General features: G+C 39.6%; 1 protein-coding gene across 1 annotated transcript in view; it reads right to left on the bottom strand.

The window, feature by feature from the left end:
• Positions 1–15,940, bottom strand: part of TNFRSF21 (TNF receptor superfamily member 21) — a 63,904-nt gene that overhangs the window by 13,339 nt on the left and 34,625 nt on the right. Inside the window, exon 4 of the mRNA XM_027524260.1 lies at positions 13,289–13,554. Within this exon, the coding sequence (XP_027380061.1) occupies positions 13,289–13,554 (266 nt within the window). The remainder of the gene's footprint in view (positions 1–13,288; positions 13,555–15,940) is intronic.

Genomic DNA, 15,940 nt, shown 5'->3' on the forward strand with positions numbered 1-15,940 from the left:
ATCCTGATCTTAAGAGTTCATTTCAAAACTGAATCCCAAGGGCTAAAAAACCAGCCACATTTAAGCCAAGGTGTGGTTGCTAGCCAATCCTTGCCTTAAGCAAGAGAATTTAAGAGAATTGGGCGTGCAGGGTAACAGGCACAGGAAGCCACAAGCAATGCGGTATAAAGCTGCCAGAGCTGGTAAGAACCAGCTGGCTCCGGAGGGAGGCGAGGAGGGCGTGGCCGCCCAGCTGCGGAGCGCGTGTGTGTCTGCAAGCTGTCCAGGCTGCTGACATCAACCCTGAGCTGATTCACCAACCGGCTTTCTCAAAAAACGGAAGTGAGGAGAGTAAGTCAGGGGGGCTCTCTGAGTTCACAGCTGGAGCCAGCTCACAATCAAATACACCGCCCAGCCTTACAAGGGCTCAGCCCCCATCATTACAGGAGGAGTTGGCCCTGTTGGAAACGACAGGGTTCCCTAAACCTCACTCAGTGAGACCTATTGCTCATTAGGAAACCTTTCCCACAAAAAAAAAAAAAAAAAGCCTTGGGACTACTCTCATCACGAAAAAAAGACTGCAAGAATCATAAGCTTGCCTTAAGACACGATAGAAGTATCCAACTATATAAAAGGAGGTCCTGTGAATTTATAATTTTCCAGGTACCTGTGTACTTAAGATATGTATGGAGACTTATTGTGCAGTAGCTTTGATCCTTTAATTGGGGTTTATTAATCCTATGGTAGGGTTTCCAGGCGGTGTGCTTAGTCGAGCTCGACTCTTTGCGACCCCATGGACTGTAGCCCACAGGCTCCTCTGCCCATGGGGGTTCTCTAGGCAAGAATACTGGAGTGGGTTGCCACACCCTCCTTCAGGGGATCTTCCCAACCCAGGAATTGAACGCTGGTCTCCCGCACTGCAGGCAGATTCTTTGCCATTTGAGCCACCAGGCAACCCCGCCCTCCCCCTCCCCCCAGGTGGTGCTAGTGGTAAAGAATCCACCTGCCAATGCAGGAGAGGTAAGAGATGTGGGTTCGATCCCTGGATGAGGAAGATCCCCTGGAGGAGGGCATGGCAACCCACTCCAGTATCCTTGCTTGGAGCATCCCATGGACAGAGGAGCCTGGTGGGCCGACTGAGGACTGAAGCGATTTAGCATGCATGCAGACAATCAATCTTATGGTATTGACCCACCCAACCAGAGGCTGAGGTATTGTTCCAAAGGGCCTTTGGTAGCTGCCAGTAAGTTATTTTAATATTTGTCTTAAAGTTAACAAGTATTATAATGAAATAGTCTACATGATGCTAAATAAAGGCTTTAGAATGGTTTTTTTTAGAAGTGTGGACAGAAAATAATTTCATAAAAACACATGACCTTGAAATAAGTAGGCTCAAGCTGATCTTTCTGACTCAAATTCTCTGAACTTCCCAAATCTGATTAAATTAGTGTCACTTAATAAAAATCTTAGTTGAATTTATGCCATTAGAATTAGACTATATGTGGTACACAGTGCATGGTACAGGTGCAAAAGAGAACTCTGAAAGTACTTGCCCCTCACTAATCAATGATGTCAGCTTCTCATTTTCCTTCCAGTGTTAACTGTTACCAACTCCCCATGGATTCTTCCAGAATAGTCTACACTTACACCAATCTGGTAGGTACATATATTCTTCACCCTATTCCAGACCTTCTCTTTCATTCTTTACAATTTTTTTTTACAATATGGTAGCACAGTTTAGGTCCATACTGTTCTGTACCTTGCACTTTTTTGTTTAAAAATGTATCTTGAGGTTAAGCACATAAAGAGCTGACTCACTGGTTTGGATAAATGCATACTGTTCCACTGTATGGATGTTCCAGAGCTTACATAACTAGTTCGCTATTGAAGGGCATTTGTGTCGCCTCTACCTTTTTGTTACTAGCAAGTGATGCTACAATGAATAATTTACCTGAACCATTCTGCACGTATGTAGGATGTATGTAAGGATATACGTAGGATGAGGTGGAGGAGGGGTGGATTGGGGGGTTGGGATTAGCAGATGCAAACTACTACATAGAAAATGGACAAACTACAAGGTCCTATTGTATAGCACAGGGAACTATACTCAATATCCTGTAATAAACCATAATGGGAAAGAATAAGAAAAAGAATGTGTGTGTGTATATATATAGAGAGAGAACTGAAACACTTTCTTGTAAAATAGAAATTAACACAACATTGATTTACAATATACCTCAATAAAGTAAATTTTAAAAAAGAACATATGTAAGATGTATTCCTAGGAGTGGGCTCCATGGTCAAAACACGTGTATTTTGGTCCATGCCAGATGGCCCTCCACTGGGGTGGGCTCATGTGGACACCCATTTGCAATGGATACTGTTCCACCTTCTCTATTCCCTTTACAACACAAGAGTGGAGTTATACCTTTCTCTCTCTGCCAGTCTAAGAGGTTAACATTGCATCTCAGTGCAGGTTTCAATTTGAATTTTTCTATTTTGAGCAAGGTTACAAAAAAAAATCCCTATACCTTTAAGAGCCTTCAGGATTTCTTTTCTGTGCACGCGCTTATTCACAAACCATCCATTTTTCTTTTGGATGGTTGGTTTCTTAATTAACTTGCAAAAATCCTTCATTATTAAAGGAAATTAACCCTATATTGCAACTTTCCCAGTTATTATTTTGTCTTTGGTTTGTATATGGTGTTTTCTGGCTCATATACATATTAAGTAATTTAATTTTTCTTGTATGGCTTCTGTGTTTCATATCATTCTCAAAAGACACTTACTTATTGTGTAAATAAATGATTATAAAAACCAAACACTTCCTCCACCTCTTTCCCTAGTACTTTTTTCCCTAAGCCATTTTAATGTTTGGTCGTTTCAGCCTGCCCCTGACTCAGCCCAAACTGTGGCTAAATCAAAGTTTCTTCTGTTACAAAAAAAAAAAATTAATAGGGAAATTAGAAATGACAGCTGTCTCTCCCTCAAGGAAATGGTGAGGAATAAGCAATTACCAGATGGTGCTAGTGGTAAAGAACCCGCCTGCCAATGCAAGAGACAAAAGAAACTCGGGTTCGATGCCTGGGTTGGGAAGATCCTCTGGAGAAAGGCGTGGCAACCCACTCCAGTATTCTTGCCTGGAGAATCCCATTTTCAGAGGAGCCTGGCAAGCTACAGTCCATAGAATCACACAGAGTCGGATACAACTGAAGCGACTGAGCACGCACGCACAATTGATCAAAACAATGAAATTAACTAGTGTACAATAAAGCCTACTGCTGACTGAAATATAATTCCTTAACAGTCAGTGTATATGCTTTTGGCACTTGGGTTATAACAGATGAAGAGACAAGTCTCATGAACATAGGATGGAGAAGCCAGGCCAAAACCGAAAGATATTAAACTTTGTCTGAATATGAGTTTTGGCTTTAAAAAAACAAAATATGACATCCAGCACTGGTAATTCATGGAGAAAACAAGCTTCTTTTCATAATATTGATTCTGTTTCTCTCGAATGCACTTTTTGAGGAAGCCAGTAAGGATGTGGATTAAAGGGGCAGAAAATAGTTTTACCTCCCACTCCCCGTCTCTATCATCCACCGATAGACTCAGCCTTTTCTGAATGTAGAGACACCGTCCCAAGAAAAAAAGAAAAGCCCATTTCAAGTCCCCTGTATGGCCATTTCACAGAGGATATTCCAACATCTGGCTCACACATGCACCCCTCCTATAAAATGCCGGCATCTTGAGCGATGATTCTGTTTCTGTGTGTTTTGGTGTGTGTCTGTTTTCTTTGTTTTTTTAATATAATTTTGAAAGGTTACTTTTCATTTACAGCTATTATAAAATATCGGCTGTATATCCTTTTAGCCTATCTTACACCCAATGGTTTTACCTCCCTCTCCCCATCTCTTATTTTGCTCCTCCCTGCTTCCCTTCCAAACTGCTAGTTTGTTCTCTATTATCTGTGAGTCTGATTCCTTTTTGTTGTATTCACTTGTCTGGTGTATTTTTTTAGATTCCACATATAAGTGATTTATATAGTGTTTGTCTTTCTCTGTCTGATTTATTTCACTAAGCGTAACACCCTCCAAGTCCACCATGTTGCTGCAAATGGCAAAATTTCATTCTTTTTTTTTAACGGCTGAGTGGTATTCCATTGTATATAATGTGTGTTTTCTTTTAGTATCTCTAGTGCCTAGTACAGACATTGAAACAAAATGGGTGTTCCTTTAATGTTTGCTAAATAAATTGCTTGTGTCAAACCATCCCACCTTTAAAGGCTACGAAAGGGACTTCCCTGGCAGTCCAGTGGATAGGACTCTATGCTTCTACTTGCAGGGAGCACACGTTCAATCCCTAGTTGGGGAACTAAGATCCTGCATGCCACGTGGTGCAACCAAACAAAAAAATTCATTAATAAAAAAGTAAAGGCTACTAAAAAAAAAAAAAAAGAAAGCATGTCTAAGTATGTGTGTGTTAGGGAGGGAGGGTATACCCAGTCCCAAGATCCCAAGAATCTGTTTCCCAGACTTTTCTATCACCTGTCACACTTCAAATGCTTTAACATGTCTGAAATTGGGCTGTATCTAACAACTATAATTCACAATGTTTTCATTGCTTTCTTAGTGGTACCTATAATAATGGTACATACATGGCTGACACAGCTTTCAACAAAATACAGAAATATATGTTAATTCTAATACCTGTTTCTCACAGGGCCATGAAGCTTGCTAGATAAAAGCAGATGCAAAGCACCTAGACAGTGTTTGGGACATGGCAGATATGTGGCAAACACTGGTTCACTTTCTCCATAACATGCATTTACAGAAAGTAGACTGCTATTGCTTAAGTCAAAAAAGGAGTGTATGGAACTCAAATTCCAACCATAAAACAGTAGCTAAGATGTACTGAGCCCCACTAGTAGATGTCAAGTGCAGGCCTGGGCATGTACAATCATTATCTCTACTATTTACATGAGATTTCACCAGATGTTTATGAGACAAAGGTCTAATTGTTGGTTATGTCAGCTCCTTTTGCTAGTTCTTGGAGATTCAAAGTTCCAACTCCTGCACTTGATGTGAAGTGAGACACTGAAGCCTCATTCTTGTACCTTTCCTATTACAGAACAATGAACCTTCTGATAAGCTTGCTACTGAACCAAATGAAACAAAATTCCAAGGAAAATACATGTTCTTCGTAGACTCAAAAGTTTGAGAAGACCTTAGTATAAAAAAAACACATGGGGCTCCCTGGGCAGAAACCTCATGAGAAAGTCTTGGACAAGAAGACCAAAATATACTCTTGAAAGAAATTAGAGTCTTTAAAAAAAAATTTTTTTTTAAATAGAAATGTATACATCTGTCCTTATTTTCTAGGTATATTGTCGTGGGTTGAGTACCCTTATCTTCTGATGTTACAATTCCTCATGCACACTTCTATTACAACACTTGCCTATGCCACTAAATTGTCATTATTTGCACATGTGTCTCCATCTCGGTGAGTAAGCTGTTGAAAGGCACACACCTTTCTTCTTTACATAGTATTAGGCACACAGCTGCTGCTCTACAAAAGATTGTTGACTAACTGAATGAAACCATGGAGTATGACAATAAGTAGAATGGCCTGAAATGTCATTAAATGTCTAAAGGCTTCTTCATAGGCCTGGCTCCTTTGTACACAACCACCACCTTAAACACAAGCATTGCTCAAAGTATCTGGCCTTTCGTGTGTCAGCATGCTTTTACAGAGTCGGCTTCTCACCATACGGCAAGTTCCCCAGAACCCACAGTCACACTCTGCAAATTAAGTAACTTGACCTGAAATGACCCCCATGCAGTGGCCACATAGCAGAAGTCAGGGGCTCGATACATGCCAGTTTAGCTAACATCTCAAGGCCTTAGGACAGTAATCCCTGTTTTCTAAGAGACGGTCAACTGGCAAGTTAAGGGCAAATCTGAAAAGCCAAAAAGTCAACAGCTAACTGTACAGCTGGTATTTGCCTCCACTCGCCCTCACTATATTAAATTTCTGAAAAGAGCTGCTCTCAGACAACGTAGATCAAGACAGCTGCATCCTGTAGCTGATAAAAAAAAAAATTCAGTAACTATAGTTCCCTTTTCAGCAGAAGCAGTGGTACTGTCCTCACAGACAGAATGCCAGTGCTCATCATCTCACAATTAAGATTCTCCCAGCAGATTATACAGAGCAAAACCACTCAGTCTCCAACACAGAGTCCACTATGGTTGAGAGAGAGAGAACTGTCCCTGGGACCGAGGTCTCCAATGTGGTTTCTGGAAAAGATTAAGAATTTCTAACAAAGAATCATTCTACTATATAGACATTAACCACAACAATACTGGTTTCAGATTCATCAATTCATCAATAAAACCATACATTACAGTATGGTTTTAATCTAGCTAATCTCATGAAAGGAGGGAGAGAGGGCTGAGACACCCCAAACCCTCTGCCTGATCAACACCAACCCTTTGTATTTGTGAATCTCTGGTCAAAGCAGGCAGCTAAAGTAATGCTTTATACTATTTTAAATGATTGTGGTTGTTTTTAATATGATCATTCCCTTTTATTGAAATGCAGCTGATTTACAACGTTGGGCTGGTTTCCGATGTACAGCAAAGTGATTCATTTTCACAGATACTTCCTTTCTCATATTCTTTTCCATTATGGTTTATTACGAGATATTGAATATATTAATAGTTCCCTGTGCTACATGATAGGACCTTGTTTATCATTTTTAAATGTACATAAAATACCTTTTCCCTCCCTTTCTCAAAATGAAACTCTAAAGGAAGGCTGGGAAATTCAAATTACCACGACTTCTGAACCTAGCCAGTAAGCATCACTTTCATATCCTACGTTTTTACATCCCATAGTTTAACAAGCCATTATCTGATTTAATGCTAAAAAAAAGAAAATATACCACTTGAATTCCCATTTTAAATAGAAAAATAAGAGACAGAGAAATCATTTGCCTAAGGTTTCCTACAGAGAAAGAAGCAAGTCCAAGATGAGGGGGGAAGAAAGGAAAACCAGTACACTGGGTAAGCCTATTTGAATATAAAAAGATCCGAAAAAAAAAAACCAGCAACAACATAAAAGGAAACCTAGAAATCCAGTTGCTCAATTCTGTATCCTTTTTCTGACAGCCCTTGAAAGAGCAGGCCGTTGTCTACATACACCATCCCCTTTGTTTCTTCACTAGAGAAAACATTCCTGCCAGCCTAGGAACACTCACTCAGGCAGTACAAGAATAAATATTTACAACTAGCTGGAATTTCCAGTTCTTGGGCACTGAATGCAGATGGCAACCCTCATGCTTAACCGTCTGCCCATCAAGCAGTCTTGAACTTGGCAGTCTCTCCCTATCCGACACAGTGACCCTTGGTGTTCAGGATTTAAAGAATCTATTGATACGTGAGTTGGAGCTAGTCAAGAACATTCTTCCATCTCTCTTGCCTCTAAAGCCTGGGAATAATTGCAGTGATTCATGGTAAACATTCACCAAGGGTTTTCTCTGGGTCACACTCACCTAATTTCACAACAGCTCAGAGGACAGGCACTAAGGGTGTTCCCATTTTCTCATGGAAAAACCGAGTCAGTGATGCCACGTATGTGACCAGGACAGGAATTTAACCCGGTACGCTCTTCACACTGACATCCTGACTTGGAGCCTTTATGTTGATAAACTGCACACCCACCAATTCCCTCCTCCCTCCCTCCTGGGTTTACTCCCTTAGATAAAAGATGTACACCTTTCTTCCCTTCAATAGCAGGGTTCTCTGTCAGCAATGACTCTGTTTTTCCTTGTCTTTGCATTGCCCAAAGTGCCTGGCATAATAGTGCCCATGCAATTTGTTATGTAATACAGATTTAAAAATAAAATTGCATCCTCTCCCTTGCTATTTAGCAGGGGAAACTTAAACTCGGGCTAGAAAGTACTGAAAGAAAAACTAACTGTCAAGTTTAAGTTCCATTTTTCTGGCTCTCCTTCAAAAACAAAGCCCAAATAATGCAATTTATTTTAGTCAGTGGGCATTTTCCTGATGAAGAAAGACAGAGTTTATTGCTGGAAACCAACGCTAAGTATTCTTTAGGCCAAAGAAAAAGGATCTCAGGCAAACATGGGGAGTGAGCAACAGAAAAAAATCAGTAAGCAGGTAAATCTACATGGAGTGTGACTGTGTAAAATCATAATAATTATGCCTTTGGGAGGCTAAGAAATGTGTAGTGTTAAAATGTATGACAGTAAGTCAGAAAGAGAAAAACAAATACATAATATCACTTAATATATGATATCCAGAAAAATAATACAGATGAACATATTTGCAAAGCAGAAACAGAGACACAGGCATAGAGAATGGACATATGGATACCGGGGGACGGACTGGGAGGCTGGGATTGAAATATATACACTACTGATGTTATTGTTTAGTTGCTAAGTTGTGTCTGACTCTTTGTGACCCCCTAGACTGTAGCCCACCAGGCTCCTCTGTCCATGAGATTTCCCAGGCATGAATACTGGAGTAAGCTTGCCATTTCCTTCTCCAGAGGATCCTCCTGACCCAAAGACTGAACTGTATCTCTTGCACTGGCAGATGGATTCTTTACCAGGAGCCACCAGGGAAGCCCATACACTATCGATACTATTAAAATAGATAACTAATGAGAAACTGCTGTATAGCATAGAGAACTCTACTTAGGGATCTGTGGTGACCTAAATGGGAAGGAAATCCAAAAAAGAGGGGATATAACTGATTCATTTTGCTGTACAGCAGAAACGAAGACAACATTGTAAAACAATCATACTCCAATAAAAATTATTAATAACTTAAAAAAATAAAATGTATGACAACAAAACACAAGAGGGGGATAAATATGTTTAAAGTCTTTTAGGGCTGTTGTGTTGTCTGGAAAATAATAAAAAGTACACATTTATAAAACAGTTCATAATTTAACTGTGTGTGGTAATCTCTGGGGTATCCATTAAAAGTAAAGTAAAAAGAAAAAAAAAGTGTACCTAAGAAGTTAATGAGAGGAAAAGTAGAATAATAAAAACACCCTATTTACAAGAAAGGAAAAGGGGAAGAGAACAGATAAGACAAATATAAAAAATAATAAGATGGTATATTTAAACCCAAATATATGAGTAAAGAAAGCATTTTTAAATTACATTAAAAAATGTTACCACACTGAAATTTTCTTAACAACAAAACTATTAGAATAGATTTTTTTAAACTTTCAATATATTTACTTACAAAAGGCTTTCTTTATAAGACACAGGAAAAAAAAGTTAAAGGATGGAAAAAAGAGACAACATACAATTTGGAAAGTTGTATTAGGCTTTTGTTTTGTTTTTTAAAGAGTTCTGGCAAAATCCCAGTAATTTCCAACTACTGTCCTTTGCCGATTCTCTCAAAAGTTCATGCCTGGGACGGAAAGAATAGAGATGATTCTGGAAGGCTGGGGTCCATTTTCTTATTGAACTTGAAAGAAGAGCATCCTGAGAAACTCAGGCCACACTTCAGATAAGAAAAGAGTCAGGCAGGTGAATGAAAAAACAAACTGTGATACACCCAGACAATGAAATAGCACTAAAAACAAATCCACTATCAAGTTATAAACAGACGTGGAGGAAGCTTAAATGCAGACGCCTGAGTGAAAGGAGTCAATCTGAAAAACACCCCATGACTCCAACTACACGACATTCTGAAAAAGGCGAAACTGTAAGAGACGCTGAAAAAGCTTAGTGGTTGATGGGGGAGGTGTGGGGAGTGGGGAAGAGAGAAATGGGTAAACCATGGAGAACTGTTTGGCCAGTGAAATATTCTGTGTGATAATGATGGACATGCGTCATTTACCCAGACCCACAGGACTGTACAGCACCAAGAGTGAACTCTAAGGCAAACTATGGACTTTGGGTGATTATGATATGTCATTATAGGTTCCCTCTTGGTAGAAACTCTTTTGACGGACACCCCTGATACCCCTCTTTTGACTGATAACTGATAATGGTGAATGAGGGGGAGGCGGTGCATGTAACTTCCCTCTCAATTTTGTTTTAAACCTAAAACTGCTCTAAAAAATGGTCTTTAAAAAAATTCAAAGAACAGTACACCATAAAGTAAATTGTACTTATAATTTGTTAATGCATAATTTTGTTTTTAAGTCAGACTCTGGATGTGTTTAATACATAAATGGCTAATAGGCCACGAAGGTTAATAATGGACCAGCTGTTCCTGACAGAGGTAACCAAAAGGAACACCAGGACCAATCCTCTGAGTGGAATATAACATAGGTGTTCTCAGGCTCATGAACAGGAAAAAAACATTAACCATTTTAAACACACACACAAAGTCATTTTCACACATTAAGAGCCCATTAACTCCTGGGGCAAAGTCTCAAATTGCCAGCAATACCACCATACACACAGAATACAAATCCACCAGAAAATGGAAAAACTAAGTCTCAATTAGGCCCCCTGTGTTCTCTGATTTTCTTGTTTGACTCCACAAATCTGAGAGATAAACTAGGAACAAGCTGCACCATTAATAAGAGCTGGCAACCAGAAATCCATGCTCACTGGCTATTAAAATTAGAATCATAGCTGGGTCCACAACACTGCCAGACAATGATGGACATAATTAAAACATGGAACAAGAAGCTTCTGCCCTCTCAGCCTTCATCCCAAAATGCGGGCCAGACTAGAACCAAGGAGAAAGCTACAGAATGTTTGAGTGCTGGTGTCTCTTAAAAAAGAACAAAAATAGATACTAAAATATTTTATATATATGGAGGAGATATGAACAAGGAAAAAACTACTCTCCCTGACATGCAGTCTCCTCCATGGAGTCTGCATCTTTGGGCCCGCCTTTCCCAGGACCTAGGACAGAGCCTGGAATAAAGCAAGTGCTCCGTTGATGGAACTCAATGGAACCATGAGAGAAACATACCAAGGTTACTTGCCAAGGTCACCTGGTGTAGACGATACTCCACTACCGTCATCACCAACCCCAAAAAGAAAGTACTTTAAAGACTAGGAACAAATTCTAAATGACTGCTGTGTGTACACAGAGCAAGAGGACACAGATGTGCAGAAACCAAAAACGAAATAAGTTTTAGGCAAATCTGACCGAACATCGCAAACCTCAGCCAGTCCTCCCAAGAAAGAATGGATTGGCACATAAACCACTGTTGGCTCTTCCTCGATTAAAACGAGGATGGCTCCCTCTTTCAAGTTAGCACAGTAAAACAAAGCCCTACCTATCTTTCTCGTGGGTCCTTTCAGCTGTCATTTTTTAAAATGTTTTAAATCACAAAATAATATTTTCATTATAAAAAATAATTTTAAAAATCACTTCTCATTCTACTGCCTAAATTTAATAGAATATTAGCATTTATGCTTTTTCATTTTCCTGTGTTTATATTTGTTTTTTCTAGTCAGAAACCTCCTTGTGAACCCTTAACAATACCTCGTGATCATCCTTCCACATTATTAAATATTCCATTTAACCAAATCCTATCACTGCATCAATTATATTTTCTCTTTTTTGGAGGCAATATCAAGGTGATCCAGTGACTTATTCCCAAGTATCTAAATCCTTCTTCAATCTGCTGCTTGCCCTGACAGTTCTTTCCTTAAAGCTGAGACTCCAAGGAAGCACAATGTTTTGCCTCCTGAGTCCCTTTGTTTGAACTGCAGTCTTTTATTTAATTGGAGGCCAAGCATCTCCTTTTTCTTTCCCCAAATCCAGCTACTCAAAGCCTTGTTTTAGTTGAGAACCATACTTAATTGAGATGGTTTCTCAGAAAGTCAAAAGACACCGTGTGTGCCTTTGAATGCTTACCCCTGCCTCTATTAGTAAATCTTTTTTTCTGAACTTCCACATTTCAAAGGAGTTAAAAATACACCGAGATTGTAAAGTAATAATCCTTCAATTAAAAATAAATTTTAAAAAGTATACTAGGAGCTTTAAAGACTATCTTCAGAGTCAATTAGCACCAACGAACTTTTATCCAGTCAGTCACTTAGATAAAAGATTCACCTGATGAATGTTTATTTCAATAATGAAGTACACTGCTAGTATAGAAAGATGAAGGCATTGGGACTTCTTAAATATATAAAATTGAGTCCCTTGATACACAAATGTGGTGCAGAATGATAGCAGATTAGAGTGGACCAGGGAAAAAACTCTCTCCCTCACTCTTTTAGGTAATGAGTTTAGACCACTGGAAAAGAACACAGGCAGAATGGTCTTTTAAATTTTAAGTGGTTTTTATCAAGTCTCAGCAGCAGTGTTTTTCCTTGAGAATACATTGCAAAACTTCAATCGAAATCTGAGAACTATGATTCAATAGCCAAATTTGTAGTTAATTCACAGCCTTTCAGAGAAGTACTTTATGATTAAGGAAGGGCTAAGTAAATACATCATAACTGTAACTGTGCTATGTATAACACCTTCAGTAGGTCAGGTATTTTATATACTTTACTCCTCGAGTCTTAATGAACTCGGGTAAGAACTGAGATAACAGAGGCAGAGAAAGTTGAAGTGAAACATACTTGGTCACTCAGCTAGTGTCAGAACCAGGGTTCCTATCCCGTGCTTCCTGATGCCAAAACGGGGCTCATGGACCAACGACTATAAATAAATCACCCTCCCAGGTCCCATCAGTTTCATCTGAGACACTGATTGGACAAGCCCAGGGAGAAATATCAATCTTGTTACTAAACACTGCCAGCCCCACCTGCATCCTCGCGGTTACTTGGTGATACGAGGGAGCCTTCTTAAACCACATCACTGAAAACATCAGCTGTTAGAGGAAGGGAATAGAAAAAAGTCTTCCTTCTTGCTTTTGTTCAAAGTGTGTTATGCAAAATGAAACCGTAAATTGGGGAAAAAAGGGAATAGATCTAGATGTACAGTTTGATGCCAGAATCCATCCCAAAGGCAAACATTCTCAGTTTTGTACATTAGAAGCACTTGTAGGGCTTTTAAATATACTGATTTCTAAAAGTACTCGTTCTGAGTCCTGTCCTCAGAAATTCTAATTTGGTCTACAGTGAGGTCCAAGTACCAGAATTTTTTAAAAGTTCTCTAGATGATTAATGGGAAACCGCTTAGAAGCACTGCCCTAGAAGAGGTGTGTGTGTGTGTGTGTGTGTGTGTGTGTGTGGTGTGAAGCTTAATAGCAACGAGCAGTTCTTTTCTCTTCTGACATATACCTGGTAAAATCTGGAGCTCAGGGACCTAAAGGTTAGTGGGAAGGACAGACAGCTGGGCTGCGTTACCTGGGCCGTATCCTCCATGAGGCCACGGATCTTCTCCACCACATCGTTGCGCCGGTGCTGGCGCAGGGCGCTAATTAACTGGGCCAGGCTGGCCTCGGGGCCCCGGATGGTCCAGTGCTGAAGCGCTGCGTAGGCGCGCTCGTGGTCTGCCGTGTACCCGTTGGAGAAAGCGGCCACCTCCCTCTCGCTGGCATTGCACAGAAACTGATAGATATCCTTCCACTGGCTTCCCACTTGGGCTGCTACCAGCTTCAGGATGTCAATACCTATACCAGACACAAAACAAAATAAAGAAAAAGTACAGAAACATGAGGGCTTTATAGAAGGCTGTTCTGGTTTAACAAACTTAAAGAAGCATGCTTTCCCATGCTCTAATCAAGGGAGTGCAGTGTCTTCTAGAAGCGCTTGGCATACGCCACCCATCCTTGGGATGAGTTAGCCCACCTTCTGCAAACGTCACCTCAGGAAAGTGGAACCAGAAGAAGGAGCAACATGGATGAATAATAAATCACCCCTTAAAGATGTTTTGAAAGCCAAACTCAAAGTACTCAAGGTGAGTCCTTTATTTGCTGCTAAAAACTGGAATCAAATAAACAAGAGGCTCCCAGATGAAAAGAAAAAAACGGTGACTTCATGAAATCTAGAAAAAGGTAAGTCACAGGTTCAAAGTGAAGTGGAGTTAATCCAGCACTGTCTGGGTAAAGGGTGTTGAGAGTCAAGGCTATGGTGTCCAATACACAAACTGACAAAACACCCATCTGATCCAGTCCAATTCCTTCTCACGCTTTAAAATACTGTACTCAAAAGGCAACTTTCTCATCTATTATTATTCAGTCTCCTAAGTTGACTTGCACAGTTATAATGAAGACAACAGCAAAATGACAGTATAATAACAATAGCTATTATCTTCCAGATATTATGTGAAGGCATCAGATCCTGGAACATTTTTATAAAGTATTAACATTTCAATTGTCTGGGTTTAAAAAAAAAAAGAAAAGTAAGATAATTTGCCCAATATCACAAAGGTAGGCAGGTTGGATTTTGAACCCAACTCACTGGATACTGAGTCATTCTAGCTCATAGTAGGTTACTTGTAAATCTGTCAGCGTGGATCTATAGTTCCCAGATCTGATGATCAGAGTGTAAAATGCCAAAATCAAATCTTGGGGTCTGATAACTAGGATAAGCACCTGCATCCACCTGCTGTGAAGTAGGGGCTTCCCTGCATGGCAAAATTTGGTGTCCTCCTCTATAAGGCACCATCTCTCTGCAATTATGCATTGGCTTTGCCCAAATTTATCCAATATAACCCCACAGTAAGGGCTCTGGTAGTTACTACGACAGGTGAATGAGTCCTCTGAGTCAACACCATATCGTTCAATAGCCATACTCACATGCCCAGATACCAGAGTTATTATAGCTAACAATGTCGGCTAACTGTAGCTAGCAAAGATGATGTGGTGTATACACACACGGTGGAATACTACTCAGCCATAAAAAATGAAATAGTGCCATTTGAGCAACATGTATAGACCTAGAGATTATCCTACTAAGTAAGTCAGAAACAGACAAATAACATATGATACCACTTATATATGGTATCTAAAATATGACACAAAAGAACTTAGTTACAAAACAGATTCACAGATGTAGAAACAAACTTATGGTTACCAAAGGGGAAAGGGAGTGAGGGAGGAATGGATTAGGAGTTTGGGATTAGCAGATACAAACTACTATATAAAAAATAGATAAGCAACAAGGTCCTACTGTATAGCATAGGGAACTATATTCAGTACCTTGTAATAAACCGCAATGGAAAAGAATCTGAAAAAGAATATATATGTGTCACACTGAATCATTTCATTGTACTCCAGAAACTAACACAACATTGTAAATCAACTATACTTCAATTTTTAAAATAAAAATCTTGGGGAAAAGTCTTTAAAGCATTTACTACTCAAAAAAAAAAAAAAATGGAGTCAAGTTCCCAAGTGAAGCTTGGGGAAGAAAGCAAAGGAAGAAGAGTTTACCAGGATGGTTAATTGAATTTTTCAATTAACTAGAAGTTAGTCAGGAGGGAAAAAAACAAAACATTTTTTGCTCCAAGTAAAATAAACTATCCATTTGTGCCTAAGAAGAGAGCACTAAGAATTCCAGAAGTGTCCTTGTAAATGGAAGACTCTGTGGTTTGCACAGCCATGGAAACCCTTCCTCAGTCACAGCGTGCCACTGAGGCAGATGACTTGGAAGACTGTGAATATCCTGAACCAATCCCCCGAAAATGGTTTCAGAAAGTAAGTGCCTGGTAGCAGGCTGCTTTCTTGAAAACTGTAAAACTGGGATACCACACTTTGAGAAATGACTGTACTTCTCACACTATTTTCCCTGGCGGTGTGAAATACTCTTGAACCCACTGCTTGTTAGTTTTCATAGCAATCATTTAGCGATACATAGCTTTTGATTTCAAGCAAACAGACTCCTCAAAAAAAAAAAAAAAAAAAAAAAGTCCTATTTAAAACCCTGCAGGTAACTTTCAGAAGCAAACCAGTTATTTGTGGTTGATGTAGTCGATTCTTCCAAACACCAAAAGGCTGCTTCGTCCCTGAATCTTAATGTAGGTCAATTCGAGGAAGGCCCACAGTGTCTTGCATG

This window comes from Bos indicus x Bos taurus, chromosome 23 (assembly GCF_003369695.1).
Source record: "Bos indicus x Bos taurus breed Angus x Brahman F1 hybrid chromosome 23, Bos_hybrid_MaternalHap_v2.0, whole genome shotgun sequence".
In the NCBI taxonomy this organism is placed as follows: domain Eukaryota; kingdom Metazoa; phylum Chordata; class Mammalia; order Artiodactyla; family Bovidae; genus Bos; species Bos indicus x Bos taurus.